Source organism: Marmota marmota, unplaced genomic scaffold (assembly GCF_001458135.2).
Source record: "Marmota marmota marmota unplaced genomic scaffold, marMar, whole genome shotgun sequence".
Taxonomy (NCBI): domain Eukaryota; kingdom Metazoa; phylum Chordata; class Mammalia; order Rodentia; family Sciuridae; genus Marmota; species Marmota marmota.
This window is the reverse complement of record NW_025999842.1, coordinates 53251769-53272406: the sequence shown is the minus strand read 5'-3', so window position 1 is coordinate 53272406 and position 20638 is coordinate 53251769. Positions and strand designations below refer to the sequence as shown.

At 37.4% G+C, this 20638-nt stretch overlaps 1 protein-coding gene across 1 annotated transcript in view; it reads left to right on the top strand.

Moving 5' to 3' along the window:
* The window catches only part of Il20ra (interleukin 20 receptor subunit alpha), a 43391-nt gene that overhangs the window by 4885 nt on the left and 17868 nt on the right, over window positions 1-20638 (top strand). The window contains exon 2 of the mRNA XM_015498690.2: window positions 17212-17347. Within this exon, the coding sequence (XP_015354176.2) occupies window positions 17212-17347 (136 nt within the window). The remainder of the gene's footprint in view (window positions 1-17211; window positions 17348-20638) is intronic.

The following is a 20638-nucleotide window of genomic DNA, read 5'->3' as shown; positions in this document are numbered from 1 at the left end:
TTTTTTTTTTTTTTTTTTTTTTTTTTTTTGCAGGGGTGGCAACTGGGGATTGAGCTTAGGGGCTCTCAACCACTGAGCCATATCCCCAGCCCTATTTTATTTAGAGACAGGGTCTCACTGAGGTGCTTAGTGCCTCACCTCACAGTTGCTGAGGCTGGCTTTGAACTCTCAATCCTCCTGCCTCAGCCTCCCAAGCCTCTAAGATTACAAGTGTGTGCCACCACACCCAGCTGAGCATAGATTTTTAAGTGCAAAATAGAATCACAAATGCAGGGGAATGAGGTACTTAAGGTGATCAAATTTAACAAAATAGGATTTCCTTAATATCTATCTCAAAATGCATCTATTTTCAGTTTTCAAAAAGTTTAAATATATCCTGACTCAATATGATTTTTATATAACCTTCCTTGGAATGCTATTCATTCATTCATTCATTCAGTTTCATTCATATTAAGAACTGTTCTAGGTTTCTGGGTGAACAAGAAAGCAGAGCCCTTTTATACTTAGAGTCTCCAGAGACAATCAAGTGATTGTATTAGGATATAAATACCAGAATTAAAGAAAACAAGTTTCCTTAGATTCACAGAACAAGGCACCTGATCTAGTCAGGGTATCAGGCAGTGCTTCCTATAGGACACATCCTTTAAACTGAGATTTATCGGGGTTAATGTATATGTGTGTACATGTAAACATTATATCATATTTTCCTTACTTGAGGAGAAAAGATGAATCAGAAAAGAAGCTTGATATCCAAATAAATCTTATTGCAAATAAATACTTTGAATACTTTTAGGAAAAAACAAATAAATTCAACTTAGTCATAGGCAGTGGCCATCCCTATTATGTGAAATATTTATAATTCATTGTAAATGATTGGTCTTTTAATTTAAATATTAACAAGAAAATAAAGCTAAAACCAGCTCTAGACAAAATACTATCTGTAAACTACCAGGTACTAGTATTCCTTTACGCATACTTTCTTTTTTCTTATAAAGCTAAAAATAAACAAACCAAAAATCAACAACAGCAAAATCCTATGGAAAAAAATGATCCTTCCGAGAGGAGTGCTTATCCAGTGAGGAGGAGTCAGGAACTCTGTGGCTATAGACTGACCTCAAGGTCATTGGCAGCCTTGTGGTCTGTGGCTCCTTGCAATACTGAATCAACCAAAGTAATGAAAAGGCACACGTTTACAGCTGGGGTTTCTAATTTAAGTACTATTTCCCATTTCCTGAGTCTACACAGTTCTTTACAAGTCCTGTTAGCTTTAATGGACAAGAGCAAAGAGAATGACTGGATCAATCCAGTCTCCATGTTGTTTCTGGAGAAGTTCCAATGATGTCAATGCAAGTATAGATTGAATAGTGTCTCAAACAAAGTCATGTCCACCCACAACCTCAGACTGTGACTTTATTTGGAAATAAGGTCTTTGCATATGTAACTAGTTAAGGATCTCATGATGAAATCATCCTTGAATTAGAGTGGACTATTATATGAGAAGCAGACTCAGAAAGGCCATATGAAGACAAGGGCAGGCAGAGATTGAAGTTATGCACCACAAGCTAAGGGAACACCAGGGCCTCAGAAGCTGGAAGAAGCAAGGAGAGAATTCTCTAAGGGAGCGTATCTCTAAAGACACTTTGATTTTAGACTTCTAGCCTCCAGAATGCTGAGAGAACACATGTCCATTATTCTAAGCCACCTAGTTTGTGGTTTGTTGTTATGGCAACCCTATAAAACTAACATAAGTGCCTTTGACCCTTCTTTATGGGTCCTGTCTTCATTGTTGCTCTGCATTTTCCTGACCATTCACTTTGTTATATCTTGCAAAATATTGTAGATACCTGAATGAACCAGTCCTATAGAAGATCTATGCAGAACGTGGACCCGTGTTTATTTTATTGCATTTAGTAACAGCTTTATTGAGGCATAGTTCAACCTTGAAGAGGTCTGATCTTCATTCTGGTGACCCTCAAAATACCAAAATACCTGCTTGTCACTATAGAGAAGAGTTAGCCTACAGAAAGACAGTTCACCTTTTGGCAGTGTATGCTGTGTCTTACTCCATTTTTTCATGGTATTCCATGGAAAGTCTGAGATTATGCTGTCAGCCTCATTTGCCTCAAAATCCCAACCAGCACTGAACAGAAGTAGATTCTATTAATTATTTTCTTGAGAATTAAAGGAAAATGCTACATTGACTTACTTCTCAAAAATGCTTCTGCTGAAATAGAAAGTTCTTGCAACCAGGAGTCCAGGGCAGAAGGGGAAATATGGTGGCCAGGAAGTCAAAAGATAGAAGTTCCAGCCACTCTTCTCCCACTCCCTCTTTATGGGCAAGTCACTTACCTTGGATGGGCTGTATTTCTTCACACATGGACTGTGCCATGAAGGAGCAGGTCTCAATGATTTCTGGGGTCCAGAAATGGTCATCATACAATTGTGGACAGATCTGTACCTAGACTCACCCCTGCTAATAGGCTACTCCCTGGCACCAGGCCAGCACTCCACCTGACCCTGCTCCCTTCAACTGCCAGAGAAAACCTGCTCCTGTCACTCCTTGTCCTCAGGCTGGCCAGCCCCACAGACCTTTCCCTCCTCCACAGGTTTCCACTCACTCTCTCTTGCATTGACACCAGCTCCAGCACAAAGTTCCACAGAGCAGCCTCGTTACATCTTCCCAACTGGACTCCCCATGATACCACTTAAGTAAAAATACAGCAATTTATTTTCTCTCAACAGACTCATTCTAACTCACACCAGTGGGTGGATTTCAAGCCATTCTTTTCCATTTCCCTGATCACTACCTGAAGCAGAATTATGTCCAGGATATGCTTTTCTTATACATTTCTGCTGTTTGCTCCAGCAGCTTAAGTTACCCTCCAGCTAGCAGTACACCATCACCCAATTGCACCCAGTTGCATACGAGAGCTGTTATGAGCTAAAAAGTAACTTGTGAAGGAAGATTGTCCAACAGAGGCTAATGAATTGCATGTGACTGGAGGAAATAGTTTGTGTCTTGTGCCATTTTCTATCCACCACTATCCTCCTTCCATTTGCCTATCTTTTTTTCATAGATAAAAAGAGTTTATTGTAGTGTTTGTTACTGATAGTAGTGCTAGTTATTTTAGAAAAATTGTTATTTCGAATTGTCATGAATAGTAAATGTTTAAAATGAATAGTAAATATTTGCATGGGTGGAAGGAGGGCAATAAGTATAGAAGGCAAGAATTAGCAGATTCTAATTGGATGGGAGTGATAATGGTAATACTGAAAACATGCTCAAGCCATGTCAGTAAGAGCTAAGGGGCATTTGAATCATCCCTGCATACTGATCCCATGAGCAAAGTGAAAACTTGCTACTTTTGAGTGTGGGAAAACTATTTTTCTTAATTTTTCCTTTCAAAAAAGAAATATAACCATACCTTGGGGCTAATCAATAACTAACAATTAGCTGTGCCGGCTTTCTCAAAGATTTGTCAAAATTAAATTTTGTTCTGTTGTTTCTTTTCCTTTTTCTCTGCTTCTTTCTATTCTTTATAAGGAAAATAATTTCTCATGTGAAGTGTAAATTAAATAGATAAATATAAAAATTGAGGAAAGTTGATCTTAAGAGACGTGTTCCTTATGAATGAGACACCATAGAAGCGTCATGAGGGAAAAGAGCTACGCTGTTTTTTCATTCCATAAATCCAATTTATTCTTTGCTAATTAGTTTTGCTGATGCTTCTCAACTTACAGGTTGAGTGGCCCTTATCTGAAATGCTTTGGGCTGTAGGGTTTCAGATTTTGACGTTTATCAGATTTTGCAACACATCTCTTGGTGATGGGACCCAAGTCTAAACACTAAATTCATTTATATTTCACATCCACCTTATACACATAGCCTACAAGGTAATTTTATGCAATATTCTTAGTGAGCTCTCATTTTGACTATAAGTGTCACATGGGACTGGGTAGGGACCACCTATAACATCATATGCACATTCAAATAGTTTCAGATTTGATAGCAGCTCAGATTTTAGATGCTCAGCTTGTATGTGCATTAAAAAGTCACAAACTGCTGACATTCTTCACTACAATTCTTTAATAAAAATTTTTTTAAAAACTAATCTCCATTTTCCTCCCTCTCTCACCCTATGGTCCTTTTGTTAATCATTTACCATTTTATCTTTTCTGCCTGATGTTTTGCTTCCAAGTCTCCAAAGTGTAATTGCTTTCAAGACTCCCTTACTTTTTCTATTTTTTTTTTCACTTTTGTATCTTGCTGACTTTCTGAAATTTTCAAGCAATGGCAATATTAATGAAACAATTACATTGCCTCTGGGAGGATAAAAAGAAGCAGAAAATTATTTGAAAAGTAAGTGGAACATGTATGTTGATATTTAATAAATATCCATTGATTGAACTTGGAGTTTCCAATTGCAATTCTTTTCAGTACCTCAGGAGTCCCCAGTTGTTTGTCTTTGAACCTGCTCTGTCTTTTATGTTTTTCTTTCTGTGGCATAGAATCAAGTAGAGATACCAACCCACATCTACTTTTCCACAGGTACTATGAAAATCATTATCACTTTGGAGATCATGAAATGTGGAGAAAAGGAGATTCTTGCTTTTAAAAAGCTTATTTTCTAAAAAGGAAAAGAAAGGAAACCAGTCATTCAGAGATGACATAACACAGCAGAGCTGGTTCCCTAACAAACAATGAAGCTGGCCTATGCAAATGAAGAGTGGCATCTGCCAAAGAGGCATGTTGGGAGGCTATTCACACAGTATCCCCCACCAATGAATTTCTTAAACTCCTCTTTTCAGAGCTGCAGATAGAGCCTGGCTCTCTTGAATCTGAATAGCCTGTTCAGTGGCAAAGATTCATCTTTACAGTAAATTGCATTTTCAAAAGCTTTCAAAACCACTTTCAACAACTTTTGAGAACCAAGCTGGGAAATGCTATGTTGAGAAAAAAAAATACAGCCATTAGATAAATGATATTGAATTTTTTTACATGCCAATAAACTACTTCCGCAGCCAGTTTTATCCAAAAGAAAGCATCTCTCAAGTGCCATGAGCTGAGTAGTACCATGGAAAATAAACTACTTTGAAGTTGCATACTCTCTTTAATGGATAAACTCCAATATATTTATCTTTAAAACTCTTTTGTATTTTGAAGTCTTGCTTGCTGTCAAGCACCAAAAGCAAAATATTCACAAACATGTTTAAGCACATAGATTTATATATTGAGATGTGACTATAAAGAAATAACATTGACTTTTCTGCATGACTTAAATATCGTTCATCCATATAAATGCGCACATACTTGGCAGGAAAATTATATATTAATGAGTTGTGTCCCAGCCTCATGAGAGTCTGGTCATTTCTACTCCCTGCTGTACCCCAGGACTACCATAGTTTCTATATCTAGCTCATCACAGGTGCTCAGTAGCTCTTCATTGAATGAATTACATCACTATGGACAGTTCCATCAGGAAAAGAATCAAGAAAAATAGTTTGCCTCATTGGATTTCTTCCCTCTCATCTTAGAAGCTACTGCCTATAACATGCAAAAGAATTTTATTTAATCACCCCCAACAAGCCTAAGAGATAGATCTGTTCCGTTTATCAAAATGTGCAAATTCTACAGAAGTTAAGTAACTTACTTAAGGGCAACAGCTAGTAAGCTTTGTAATAAGGGTAATTTCCCATGTGTCTAGAAACAAAACTAAAACAAGCATTCTAGAACCTCTCTGACCTGCTCATGTAAACAGTTATTGAAAGGCAGCAGGATAGGGTAGGCAGCAGTAACCTGTATAATGAACAGTACAGAGAAACCGAGGTAAAACCCAAGAACAGCCATGAGAAATGACAGTAGGGATGGTGGCTCAGGAAGGAAATTCAAGTTCAAAGTAACTAATATGAGAACCAAACCATGCCCTCTCCTTTACACAACACAATGTTTTCTTTCTTCTCAGGGAAGTTACTACCTGAATCATATTTTAAGTGCCATTTAGAAGACTTACTTTTCAAGGGCACTTGATATATAATTAAGAGGAAAAGGAAGAGAGAGAAGTTAATGTTTTTTCAAGAGAATTGGTTTACAACTTGAGACAAGAAAACATGTCTTTCAACATGACAAAGTTAGACCAATACTTAAGATAATCTATTAGAAGGCAGTCATACCTGTTTTGCTCTTCTTTGGTAAATAGGATACTGTTATTTACAAATTTTACTTCCTGAAATTGGCTAATCACCCTCTAGTGTTTTTCATACTTCAGATCTTTTTAACCTCTCACTCAGGGGTGGGATTTTGTTTTTGCTTTTGTTTTTTCTTAAAAGTCTATTAAGGTATTTTCCTATTGAGAAATATACTTGCAGCACGTAGCAACCACTTGCCAAGGGTTTCTGTGCCTTCATTAAAAAGCAACTCTGAATTGGACACAGTGGTCCACACCCATAATGCCACAACTCTTGGGAGGCTAAGGCAGGAGAATCACATGTTTGAGGCCAGCCTCAGCAGCTTAGTAAGACCCTGTCTCAAAATAAAAAATGAAAAAGACTGGAGATGTATTTCAATGGTAAAGTGCTCCTAGGTTCAATCACCAAAAAAACAAACGAACAATGCTTCTCTCAGAATGTGCCAACCATGCTGCTCCCTCTGTGTAATGGAAGCTTACCCAGGTGATTTCAAGCTGTAAACATTTAGTGGCTCAAGCTATTCCACTCCAATTGAGATGATCATGTATATCTGAGTCCAGGCCCATTGCCATGATTTCCAGCAGCTCCACAAGTTGCTGATCAGTTTCATCCAAAAGCATTTATTTGCCAGGCTCTGTGGATACAAAGACCTTACAACACACATTGACCCAATGTCTAACAACTCAGAGCCTCACGGTTCCTTCACTTCGAGTTTAGAAGGATAGAATGGGCTGGGGCATCTGGGTTCTTCTCTGGGCAAGACTGAGCAGGACATCCCCAAGGCTAAACGTTCCCCTAGTTATCAGCCTGAGTAAATCGAATGATCCCAAAGAAGTGCCACATTTGGCTCTTCAGTCTCACAGTTTGGTTATTTTCTGCACTGGTTGATGATCATACATAGTCCTTCATGGAAAGTCAGAATGGAATGCCTGAGCCTCAAAAGAGTAGTGAGGGAAACCACAGAGGCTGGCTACCCCTGCTCTTTGTGAGTTCACCATTTTTTACTAGTGTTCAGCAGGCACTAATCTTTGCATAGGTTTTCCTGCAGAATAACAAAACAGAAATAGCTTTTGCTTTCAGGCGTAAAATTAAAACTGTAGCATACTTAGATGATGACCTGTGATATTAGCTTTGAATCCATAAAGAGAGTGTCATATACCCTTTTGCTGAACCTAGAGACCTGTATTCAAGGTACCATTTAGAAAAAAAATGTACTGGTCACGTTTTATAAAACTCCATTATTATGAGATTGTCCTAGACTCACTCATTAACTCATTCTCTGCCTTGGAAAAGACCCAGGAGCAGACACAGCACCTCCTCTCTTTGCTGCTGTAACATAGGGGAAGCTGGGCTAGAAGATGCCCCCAAAGTCCCAGTGGCATAGTCATTCAAGCTGCTATAACAGTGCCATAGGTTGGTTGGTTTATGAAAAACAGAAATTAATTTCTCACAGTCCTGGAAACTGGAAAGTCCAAGAGCAAGGTGACAATAGATGTGACATCTGGGGAAGCTTCCTTCCTAGTTCATAGACAGCCATTTTCTCACTGTGTCATGGTGAAAGGGAGGAGGAATTTGTCTGGGGTCTTTTTTATAAGAGCAGTAATTCCACTCAAGAGGCTTTCCCCTTATGACCTACTGATCTCCCAAGGACTCACCTCCAAACGGTATTATACTGGACATTAGGCTTTAACCTATGAATCAGTTTATAGCATTAAGGTAAAACAAAAGGAAATTAAGCACTGAGAGGGGACACTAATATAAATGATAGGACACACAAGATACACATAACCAGTCATTATTTGAAGTTCATCAAATGGATATGTCCTTGCCAAGCCCTCACAACTTTGTTGAAGCAGAGGCCATTTTTAATCCATACAACTCAAGGGAACCTAGTCCAGAGCTTAGAAAATTTCAAAGGGCCCCCAGAACTCCTGCCCTTTTCCTCCACCATCCGAGATCCATTTTCTTTTAAAAGTTCAGGGTCCTAAACAGAAGGAACACTCAGTGGAGGCCATGAATACCTTACACAACATCACATCATAATCATGTTGCTAAAAATAGCCCAGGCCAATATTCATTGAATGATGCACACACAGAGGAACAAAGATCTTTTAGTTCTAAAAGGTACTACAGGCAGAGGGGACCAAAATGGTAAGGGTATAAAATAGCAGATTAAGTTCTAGTGTTTGAGGTAATTATGTGTGGCTACTGATAATAGTACATTTCACAGAATTGCAAGAGAAGAAGCCAGACAAGATCATAAAGAGCCCAGGTGCCAAACCAAAGTTGTGTTGTTCCAACACTCTCCAGATATACAACTGTGTGCACCATTTAAATTGCTTTTTAATGTGGGATGTGAAATCTGCGTACCATCATAGAATCAGAACTGTGCTTCCAGGCCATAAATCTATGGGTATAAAAACACTTTTCTTACCCATAAATTGGCACATGACTCAATAATGATATGGGTGTGACTTGTTTTCACTTAAGTATTGATCAGATAATCTTATCAGTGCTAGAAGTTTAGAAAAATGACTTAGCTCAATTAGAATGTTTATTCCGGAGTTCTTTATATTTTCCAAACTTGATACAGAGCCCCCAATTTTTGAAAATATTTTTTAAAACTACAAGAGAATACTAGTTATCAATTGGGTTTTCTTTTTAAAATGTGTCATTTCTCTCTTCCTTTAAATAAAAAGAAGTGCTGATTCTATTTCTTACCTCTTCTTTGCATCATCAAAATAGATAAAAGGGCAAGGATTCCTTGACGTGTCCTCATCTGTGAACCTGGTTTTTTTGTTGTTGTTGTTGTTTTGGGTTTTTTTTTTTTTCTTGTTTGTTTTGTTTTGTTTGTTTTTTACTTTTTAATGGTGTCTGTCTTTTCACTGGCCTGGGAGATCTATGAGGGGAGGAACACATTATTCACCATTAGATATTTAAGTGGGCACCAGAATTCATTTCCTAGGGCTTCTGAAACAAAGTGCCATAATGTGGGTGGCTTAAAAGAACAGAACTTATTTGTTCTCAGTTCTGGAAGCTAAAAGTTAAACTCAAGGCATTGGCAATGCCACACGCCCTCTGAAGTCTCTAGAGGAGGCTCCTTCCTTGTTTCTTCCAGCTTCTGGTTTCTTCGGCATCATGGAGATGATAGCAATGATAGTGTTCCAGGAAGTTCTTGATTTATAGATGCATCACTTTAGTCTTGGCTGCCATCTTTATATAGTGTTCTCCCTGGGTCCCTGTGTCTTCACATGGCCATCTTCTTTTAAGTACATCCATTACATCAGACAAAGAGTCCACTCTAGCCCACTATGACCTTGTCATATGCCACAACCCTATCTCCAAATAAGTTCACATTCCAAAGTACTGGGGGTTAGAACTCCAATGCATTTGGGGGAGGTACAACTCACCCCGTAACAATACCCATAGTATTAGTTAAATGAACAAGGAAGATGATTCTGGAACTGATATTTCTCATCATTTACATGGGATTGACTGTAATATGTTCTATATGTGAGAAAAAGAGCTACAGCCCAAGGCCAAGATGAAATATATCTATCTACACATGAGTTTTGTTAGCATTTTAGATTGATATAGGTCCTATACTCAGAAACTTAAAAGAAATCAGAACAGACTCAAACACAATATCCTTTTTTTTTTTTTTTTAGATTTTTTTTGGGGGGGGTTATCCTGAAAAACTCACACATGCATGAAATTTGATTTCAGTTCTTGATCTCCCCCATTTTCCCTCCTCCTTTTCCCCATCCTCCCTCCCATCTCCCATTTTCCTTCCTCTATTAGACTTACTTTCACTCAATTATTTATTTATATTAGATTGGTTCTTTCTACCTATGCATAAAGTTGAAGCTCCCTGTGGTATATTATCTATGCAGATAACATGATTTTTTAAGACCTCCGTTTGCATTACCTCCCCTTACCCATCCCTCCACTCTGCCTCTCCATCCCCTTCTTCTCCATTACTGATATTCCCTATATTTGGGGGTTATCCTATTCATCATTCTCCCTTTTTTTATTTTACTCTAGCTTCCACAGAGAGAAAACATTCAACCTTTGAGTTTCTGATTTTGGCTATTTCACTTAGCATGATATCCTCCATATTCTAAGAATGCTTAACTTTGCCATCACCTCATGGTCTGAGGAATGTGTCAAAGGAGGAATAAAGTTCCTACTTGTATTCTTTAGGATCAGATGGAGAAGGAAATAAAAGGAAATATTCTGGCAAGAAAAGGAAAAAGACCTCTTACTATGAGGTGTGGTACAATTTTAAAAAAAATTACTGACCAGATCAGTATCAAGTATTTTAATACTTGAATCATTTTATATATTAACATCTTAGAATAGTAAACATTTTTCCATCGGCCTTGCCTTGTCATTGTTTAGATTATAATTAGTTTGAAAGGGTGTCAAGTGAGGATGGAGGTTAAGAGCTCTGAAGTTAGCTCCTCCACTTATTAGCTGCATAAACTTGTGTCATTTAACTTCTCTGGGCCTTGGTTTCCTCATCTGCATCATGGAGATGATAGCAATACTTCACCATGCCTACCACAGGGATGCTATGAAGATGGATAAGTTGGTTGTGGAAAGCACGTAGAAACATACCAGCTGAATGGTAAGGAGTCAGTAAATGTTAGCAACTATTTTTATTAAATACTAGCCAGTTTGCCTCAAGTCAACCAAATACTATAACTTATGAAGGTCTTCACAATATGTATTACATTTTCTAAGCCTGTACAAACTGAATTTTATGTAGATATTATAGCCACTATTAAAACAGAGCCTCTTCATCACAATACCAGAACTTAATTTATACTACAGAGCTAAAGTAACAAAAGAGCATTGTATTGGCACCAAAACAGACATATAGACCAATGATACAGAATAGAAGACACAGAGACAAATCCATATAACTCCAGTTATTTCATCCTAGACAAAGGCACCATAAACATACATTGGAGAAAAGATAGCCGCTTCAACAAGTGGTACTTGGAAAACTGGAAATTATATGAAGCAAAATGAAATTAAACCCCTATCTCTCACCCTGCACAAAAACTCAATTAAAAGTGGATCAAGGACATAGGTATTAGACCAGAGACCCTGCCCCAACTAGAAGGAAAAATAGGCCCAAATCTCCATCATGTCCACTTAGGAACCATCTTCCTCAACAAGAATCCTAAAACACAAGAAGTAAAATCAAGAATCAATAAATGGATGGTTTCAAACTCAAAGTCTTCTTCACAGCAAAGGAGACCATCAATAGTGTGAAGAGAGAGCCTAGAAAATGGGAGAAAATCTTTTCTACCTGCACCTCAGATGAAGCATTCATCTCCAGAGTATATAAAGAACTCAAGAAACTTAACACCAAAAAACAACCCAATCAACAAATGGTCAAAGATACTGAACAGACACTTCACAGAAGAAGAAATACAAATGGTCAACAAATATATATGAAAAAAATATTCAACATCTCTAGCAATTAGAGGAATGCAAATTAAAACTACATTAGGATTCCATCTCACCCCAGTCAGAACTGCAAGTATCAGGAATATAAGCAACAATAAATGTTGGTGAGGAAATGGGGGAAAAATACACTCATACATTGCTTGTGGGACAGCAAATTGGTGCAATCACTCTGGAAAGCATATGGAGATTCCTCAGAAAATTTGAAATGGAACCACCATTTGACCCAGTTATCCCATTCCTCAGCATGTACCCAAAGGACTTAAAATCAGCACACTATAGTGAAACAGCCACATCAATGTTCATAGCAGTTCAATTCACAATAGCTAAGCTATGGAACCAATGTAGGTACCCTTTAACAGATGAACAGATAAAGAAACTGTTGTATATATACACAAAGGAATGTTACTCAACCATAAAGAAGAATGATATTATGGCATTTGTCAGTAAATGGATGGAATAGGAGGATATCATGCTAACTGGAATGAAAATTCAAAGGCCAAATGTTCTCTCTGATATGTGGATGCTGATTCACAGTGTGTGCATGTTGGGGTGGAGAATATAAGTTCATTGGATTAAACAAAGGAGAATGAAGGGAAGGGAGGGAGGATGGGCATAGGAAAGACAGTAGAAGAAACTGGCACATAACTTTCCCATGTTAGTATATGATTACATGACAAGTCAAATTCTACATCATATATAACCCCCACAAGAATGGAATACTAATTAGAATGTTATATTCCATGTATGTTTAATATATGTAAAAATATACTCTACTGTCATGTATAACTAAAAAGAACAAATTTTTTAAATATGGAAAAAAATTTTAAAAAAAATAAAATATGGAAAAAAAAAGAAATGTTATGGCCATGCCTGGTGGGGCACATCTATAATTCCAACAACTCAGGAGGCTGAGGCAAAAGGACCACAGGTTCAAGGCCAGCCTCGGTAACTTACTGAGGACCTCAGCAATTTAGCCAGACTCTGTCTTAAATAAAAAATAAAGGGGGCTTGGGGTGTCGTTCAGTGGTTAACTACCCCTGTGTTCAATTCCTGATTTTTTAAATAAAATAGAGTTACAATTGGTCCAGATAGACAATTTACTACCAACCCACAGCAATTGATCAAAATCTATTTCTGGGAAAAAATTTTATGAGCAGAGAGGCAAGATGTACTGTGCCTGAATCAAGAAAGATGACCAACATAGCTTAATTTGCTCTGATAAAAAAAAAATGGTACAGAAACCAACAGACCATGTCACAACAAGGAATATATTTTGTGTCCTGGGGAGATTTAGAGATAAGATGTGCCCTACTTTGCTCATGATAGGGCTGCTCCTCAATAATACATTGATTTATTGACATGGAGATGATATCTTTTCTGCCTATGCAATCAAAAAATAATGTCAATCCAAAAGCAGAATCTGCAGGACTATAAAGGCTACAATATTCTTTCCATAGAAATCGAGTACAAACCAGTAACATCCACTTTAGGATGCATTTCTGTTAAAGGTGTTTGCTACTCTGAAACCTTGTCAGTGTACTCACAATGGCCTTAACTAAGGATTCATCTTTTTTTAAAAAAAAAAATGAAAAAGTTGTTGCTCTGCTCTTCTTGCTGGATTTTTATTTTCTTCATAAAGATAAAATGGAACATTATTTGTTGTTTGTCTTTTGGTACTAGGGATTAAACCCCGGGGCACTCCACTACTGAGCCACATCCCCAACCCTTATTTTTATTTTGTATTTGAAGACTGTGTCTTGCTAAGTTGCCAAATCTGGACTCAAACTTTCTGTCCTTCTACTTAAGGCTCCCAAGGCACTGGGATTAGAGGTGTACACTACCACATCCAGCAAATTGAACTATTAAAAAGAATATTTTTCAAAATTATTCAAGCAAGAGTCATTTATAACATTTAATTTGTTTTATTTGTTTTACTAATTGGTCTCCCTTAGTTTCTTTCACTTCTATATTCTTTGTTATATTTGTTCTCTATTGCTGTGTAACAGATTACCTCGAATTCAGTAGCGGAAAACAACACGTTTTACCTCACAGGGTTTCTGAGGATCAAGAGTCCAGTAATAGCTTAGACCAGTGATTGTGGCTAAGGATCTTTACAGTGAAGAGGAAGTCTGGGGCTGCCAATGTCTGAAGGCAGAACTAAGACCAGAGGATCTGCTTCAGTGCTTACTAATATGTTCTTGGCAGGAGGCTTCACCCAGTTCTTCACCAGCTGTCAGAAATTTCAGTTACTTACCACATAGTTCTCTCCATAGAGCTACTTACAAGGCTAGTAAGCTTTTCCCAGAGCAAATTATATAAGAGAAAACAAGATAAGAGGCCACAGCACCTTTTATAACCTAACCTCAAAGCATATTCTATTGGTCATACAGACCAACCCACCTATGAGGCAGGAGGGAACTATACAGGCTGTGAGTGCCAGGAGGAAGGGATTATTGGAGTCCATCTCAGAGGCTGGCTCTGTGATAGATATGATTTACTCATAATGGAGACCTGAGGGGGAGGTATATACGCAGTTTACAAAATATAATGGCAAGATAATAAAATTATTTAATGTTTTAATGTTCTTGTTACATTATTCATTCTCTTTAACCCCGTTATTATCAGAGTTTGGTAACCTTACTAGAATTTTGATAATTGGCATAGAAATTTTGATAACTGTTATAGCATTAATGCTTTTTTAAACTAAAAAGCATTAATCAAAATGTGTATTGAACAACAAACAGTTTAGAAGTGCAAAATTACTTTCTTCCTCATGATATCAAATTAAAATTAAAATAAGATGGGCAATCTATTTCTTTTAATCCAAGTTACTTCTTAAAACTTTTTGGCATATATGAAGGTGCCTAAAGCATCTTTAGAGTCTGTCAATTATTTGCTTATGTTAAAAGACAAGTAGAAACTGGTTTTATAGCAGAGAATATTCATGTAGATTAAACATTGAGAAAATATGCGTAGGCATTAATATCTAAGATTACTTGTCATTTATAACTCCAAACTCATGTTACCACAAACCAGAATATTGTGTTTCTTTATCAGTGAGGTCAATAAAGTTATGTTTTGACAAAGTCTTCCATCATTGATATTATAATGCACTATTTAAATTTTATTTCTTATAAGATGCTAACCATTCTGTACATGTTGGGGTCATCCAAAAATGTAGAATCACAGCATTTTAGATCTGGAAAGATCTTTAGATTTTTTTTTATGTTAAGAGCATTCTTCTTTTTTGTAAAGGTTGGGAAATATTATAATCAGTGGTGCTGCCTTCTCAGTTCCCTGTTTGTCTTTAAAAATCTAACTATAATTAAGGACCCAGTAATACCATAGAGCAGTAAATCATGGTAATTATTCTCTGTATATCATTTCCAGAAAATACCAATATCAGTTTATACACAATGGTTTCAAGTGTTAGAAGAATGGAAATCAAAGACAGACTTGGGGCAGACTGTGTCCTTTTGAGAATCTCTTGCCTTTTCCACACTAGTAGACACACTTGCATTGTATGGCAATGATCAGTCAGTAGTCTTTCTCTGTATTTAACTTTCTTCTTAAAAATAAACCTGAGATATTTTTTAAATGATCAAGGTGGAACATAGCATTCATTACAAATGTAGCACATGCAAACACACAAGAACACACCTCAAACCTAGATTAAAGAATTTATTTTGCTTAGAATTGAGGTTATATTACAACGTTTAATTCTAAAACAAATGATTTTTTTCTTTCTTTTTGTTTGGCTTGTGATAATACAATGTATCACATAGAGCTAATTTTAGCGGAGGATTACCCTAAGCATTAAGCTAATTCCTTTCTCTGACATTAGTCCCAGCTAATTTACACAAGAATTATGGGACTTAGCCAAGAATGAGCCAGCTTTCAGTGACTGAGCTAAATTTTATTTCCTAGGTTTGATTTGCAATATCAAAATTTGATATTTTCCAAGCTCATTGACTGGAATATGCATATTTATGATAGGATAAGTTCTTCAATAAAATCTGATTGGTACTTGGTAATCTTTCCAATATTTTAAATTAATGTTTCGATTCCTTACATGTTACCACTAAACTTTTTAATTTTCTTTAAATCAAGGACCATCTTTGGGCTGGGGTTGTATGGCTCAATGCAAAGCACTTGCCACTTGCCCAGCATGTTTGAAGTCCTAGGTTTGATCCTCAGCACCAATAAAAATAATAAGTTAAAAAAAAATCCTCCACTTTCCTTCTCTACTTTCGTGGTAGTTTTTCAATTATTTATCATTTCTGTCAAAGGATTTCCACAAATTAATGCTTTAAAATAGTTTTCTTAGAGCATAGTTATGTTTTTTTGTTGTTTTGTTGTTTTTTTGTTTGTTTGTTTGTTTGTTTGTTTTTGGTACTGGCAATCAAACCCAGGAGTGCTTTGCTACTGAGCTACACCTCCAGTCTTTTTATTTTTTAATTTGAGATAGGATCTCCCAAAGTTGCACAGGCTGGCCTTGAACTTGAGATCCTCCTGCCATAGGCTCCTGAATCCCTGGGATTACAGCACCCAGCCATTGGCTCCTCTTGTGTTGCTTTATTATATACTTTAGTAAAACCACATCAACTCCAACCTCCTAGCTCTGACTTTTCAGGAGCATCTATCCTAAATTTTATTTCCTTTTTAGTATAATAACATATTTCAAAACAAATTTTATTTCAATAAAATTTCAGTTGTAAGAATATAAAGAAAAATTTGTCAGGCTTCTCAATAACATCTGAATCTGAATAGCTCCCATGTAAGATTCACAACAGTTAATACACTTTTCTATTTTGTTCTTCAAAACAGGCCTCCCACCTGTGAGGTGGATAGGCAATTATTATCCCCATTTCACAGAAGAGAAGACTATGAGCTCCTTCAGTTTGTGGAGCATGAGCAGAGTCATAGGTGGAAACCGGGGAGGCTTGTGCGCAGTGTACAGCCTTCTGCACAGATCCCTAGATTGTATGTCTGTCTCTAAATAGAGCTTTTGTTGTTGTTGTCTCCTGGTGCATAACAAACTACCCCAAAACTGACTTCAAATAATCATTTTGTTATTTCTCGCAAATCTGGGGGGTCAATTGGGACTCCCCTGGACCGTTTCTTTGTTGGTCTCATTTGGGTCCTCACGCAGTTTCAGTGTGTGACAGAACTTCATTCTGTTTCCTTACTTGGAAGGCTGGGCTCAGCTGTAACATGGAACATCTTGACCTCTCCTTCACGTGACCTCTTGACATGATCTCTCCAACAGGTTAGCTGTTGTTTCACATGGCAACTCAAGGCTTTCAAAAAGGGCAAAGTGCAAGGTTCCAGGCTGCCTTACAGTTTCCACCCAGAGTTGCTTCAGCCACATGCTTTTGGTTGAAGTGCACCACAGAGTCAGATCAGGTTCAGACTGGAAGAAAATACACAGGGAATGAGGAGTGGAAGACCCCACTCAGGGCCATCTTCAGAGACCAGCTACTACAAGTCTAAGTGTTCCTTTTCCTGCACTAAGACCTCAATTCCTCTCTACTCCTTTTTCAGTTCCCTGTGTCTCTGGTAGTTTGCCTAAACCTACAAATATCACCTTCTTATCTGTAAACATGAAGAACGTCCTACAGTGGAATCCACCAGAAGATCTGCAAGGCATTGAAGTTAGGTACACTGTGCAGTACTTCATGTAAGTTGGTCCTTTTCCTCTGGCTAGTCTTAAACTCAAGACTCAGACTCCTGTTAATTGTACAAAGATAAACAATCTGTGATATTAGTTTTTTGGAAAAGATACGTTTTTGATATTCCATGGTTTCATGATATGTTTTGCTATATCAAATTAGAAAGTAGTTGTTTTACAGAGACAGAAGCATTGGATGCTCAGGCAAGGGGCATTTATTTAAATGGAGAAAATGAGTTGGTCAAATAGGATTCTCTGGCTAAGCAAGCAAGGCAGTAGCTCATCTCTGAAATTTATAAAGGTACTGGAATGATAGGCTTAGACCTAATGAAATCATAGACTTAGACTTAATGAAACTAAATCCAAATTCTGTGCAACCAGCTATTGATATTAAACATAGTGGTGAGTAGATAATTTTGCTTTCCACCTCTCCTTTAAAACTCATTGCAGACACAAAAGAATACCCAATAGAGAGGCACCTGTATCCTCATCGTGCGTGACCAAGGAAATGGCCACCACCCCAGACCACAAACCATAAAGTTACTACTTTAGTAAAACCTTATGAATGGTAGAATCTAATTTCTGTTTGTTCAAATATCTAATCATCCTTCTGTTTATATTTAGCCCAACTAGATATCCAGAATCATGTACACCAAATGTCTTAGGATAATGGTTTTCTGGGTGATTTATTCCTCTCTTGATTATACTTTTCTGATTTTTTGATCATTTGAATTTTTATAACGTGTCACATTTACAAAAAGAAGTCATTTTCATCTTTGAATAAAAAAACATTCTGACCACCAAAATCAGTTAAAGACTTCAGCAGGTATTCACATTGACTTCGTTTATCTAGAATCCCAATCTCCACCTCATTTATCTAGAATCCAAGTCTCAGTCTGTGGAATGTTTAGTTTCATTCTGTGGAGTATTAGGAAAGAGGAAGAGACTCCAGCTTCACAAAGAGAAATAGCTCATGAGCATGCTCTTGCTTTTTTTTCCATTAGGTGGAGCAAAGAGCTTGCTCTGTCTCTTATATTTTTATGTGTTTCAAAGAAAGGACTTTAAAAATAGGCAGGCTCATTACTGCTCTTATGAGCGCAGATAATTTACATTGTGCAACTTTTAAGAAGACTTAAATAGAAGCTTGCCGGTTCAAAGTTCTGACATGCCCATGCAGGTGGAAGATGGACAGGAATACTGAGTAGATTTTGCACTACTTGAATACAGAGCTGATGCAGAATCAGTCTCCAGTTCATGGCCAGGCTGTGAACCTAGCTGGATAACCTTCAGCGGGTTACTACCTTTGATACTTTTGAGTGAACTTTGTTTATAAGGTAAAATGTTAACAAAAAATACAAACAATATCCACCAAAAGAATTGAATGCTGAAAATAGAGTGTCACACTAAAATCACAAAATTTGACATCATGGAAAAGTGGTTCAAGTCTCAGATGTTCCTTTTAATTAGTCATGTGAACTTAAACAGATCCCTTAATCTAATCTTGCTGAGTTTCAATTTCTTTACCTGTAAAGTGGCATAAAACTAATCACACCTGCCTCTTAAGGTTGTTACTGTGATTCAAAGAGATGAGGTGTTTGAATCCTGAGCATGAGTCTGAGCACAGAAGAGGCTCTTGGTGGATGCTTCTAGTTGTTACTAAAAACAGTCTGAAAACACTAAGGGCTCCCATGACTTTTTACCATGGATAAATATCATTACTAGAATATTTGTTGAATAATTAATTTTACATCTTTCATTGAGAATCCAGTGAAGCATATTTTCAGAATCTGTCACGGGAAGATATCCTACCCTTGGCAGAGTGAAGAGGTGCAGGAGGGAGGGTTGAATAGGCAAAGCCAATATTTTTCAAACCTCAAGTCAAAACCCTTTAGTGGGTCAAGAAATCAATTTTGGGCCACATAACTAGCATTACATGTAATAGAAGAGAACGAAATGGTGTGATGTGGTGGCATGGGATGGAAAAGAATTTGAATGCATGGTATGTAGTGCAGTTTTGGTATTATCCTATAAAACTTTCATTTTCATATGTTAGATATGATTGCTTTATGATCTGGATCACAATGTAAAATATATCTTGAAAGAGGATCATAGTCAAAAACGTTTGAGAGTCCCTAGGCAGTTTTGATCACTTAGGTGGAGAAGTTGGCTCACAAGATCTGACAGTATTTGTAATACCTTTTGGCAGGTATGGTACTCATGAAGTGAGAAATGTTGGCTTTCAGAAATCTATTGCCACATTCTGTAAAGGAAAGGCATCCTTAAGCCTTGGCAATACTTGATAAAGTTGCCAGATCCTCCTTATCAAGACACGCTCTTACCTTGACTTTTGTGGTATCTGTCTTTCCTCCTCCCTCTTTAGCTATTATATCCAAGTTGATTTTGTATCCATCCTTCAAATCTCTATGCTCCTGAAGTTTTCCACTAGACTATGCTTTGCATTCATGGATGAGTTCATTCGCGCCTACTCCCTCAATGAGCAGATGTCTGCCATTAACTCCAAATCCTCTCCCTCCCTCTACACCTCTCTCCTGAACCACATTTCCTCCCTGGCATCTGCACTTAGATAGCTCTTACATAATTCAAGCTCAACGTGTCAACACTGAACTCACTATCTTTCCCTCTTTCTAGCCCTGCCATCCCCATTTCCCAAGCCTGACCTTTTTTAATGTTCCTTGTCATGGTTAATGTTACCACTATTCCATCCATCCCATCTTTGATCTCACATGCACTCAATCACCAAGTCCTGTCTCCTCTTATTCCTTGCTGTCATTTTGTCCTCACTCATTCCATGGTCACCATCTTATCCAAGGCATCTGCGTCTTCCACCTCAATGACTGCAGTATCCCCTCAACTGCTCCCAGGATGCCACTCCTAACCCATTACATTCTCCACATCACAAAGCAGATTTGCTTTCTAAACCATGCCTCTCTCCTGTCCTCACCTTTAATCTCTTTAGTAGCCTCCCATGCATCCCTATACTGGCTCATCACATTTTACTTAAACCCTTTATACTTCAGTCTCTCCCCCCCAAAAAGTGCTAAAAATATTTCCCCTACCCTATTTTTATGAATGTTGTGTATTTTTAATAAAGGAAAAGAAAACCAAAATGAACAACCCTAGTCAGTATCATCATCACCATCATCATCATCATCATCATTATTGAAAATTCAGTTTTTGGTACACACTCCAACCTAGTGAGTTTTCACCAACACTCTGGATGACTAAAAGATTTTTAAATTTTATGAGAATGTCATGGTAATTTTTCTTTTTTTTTTTTTT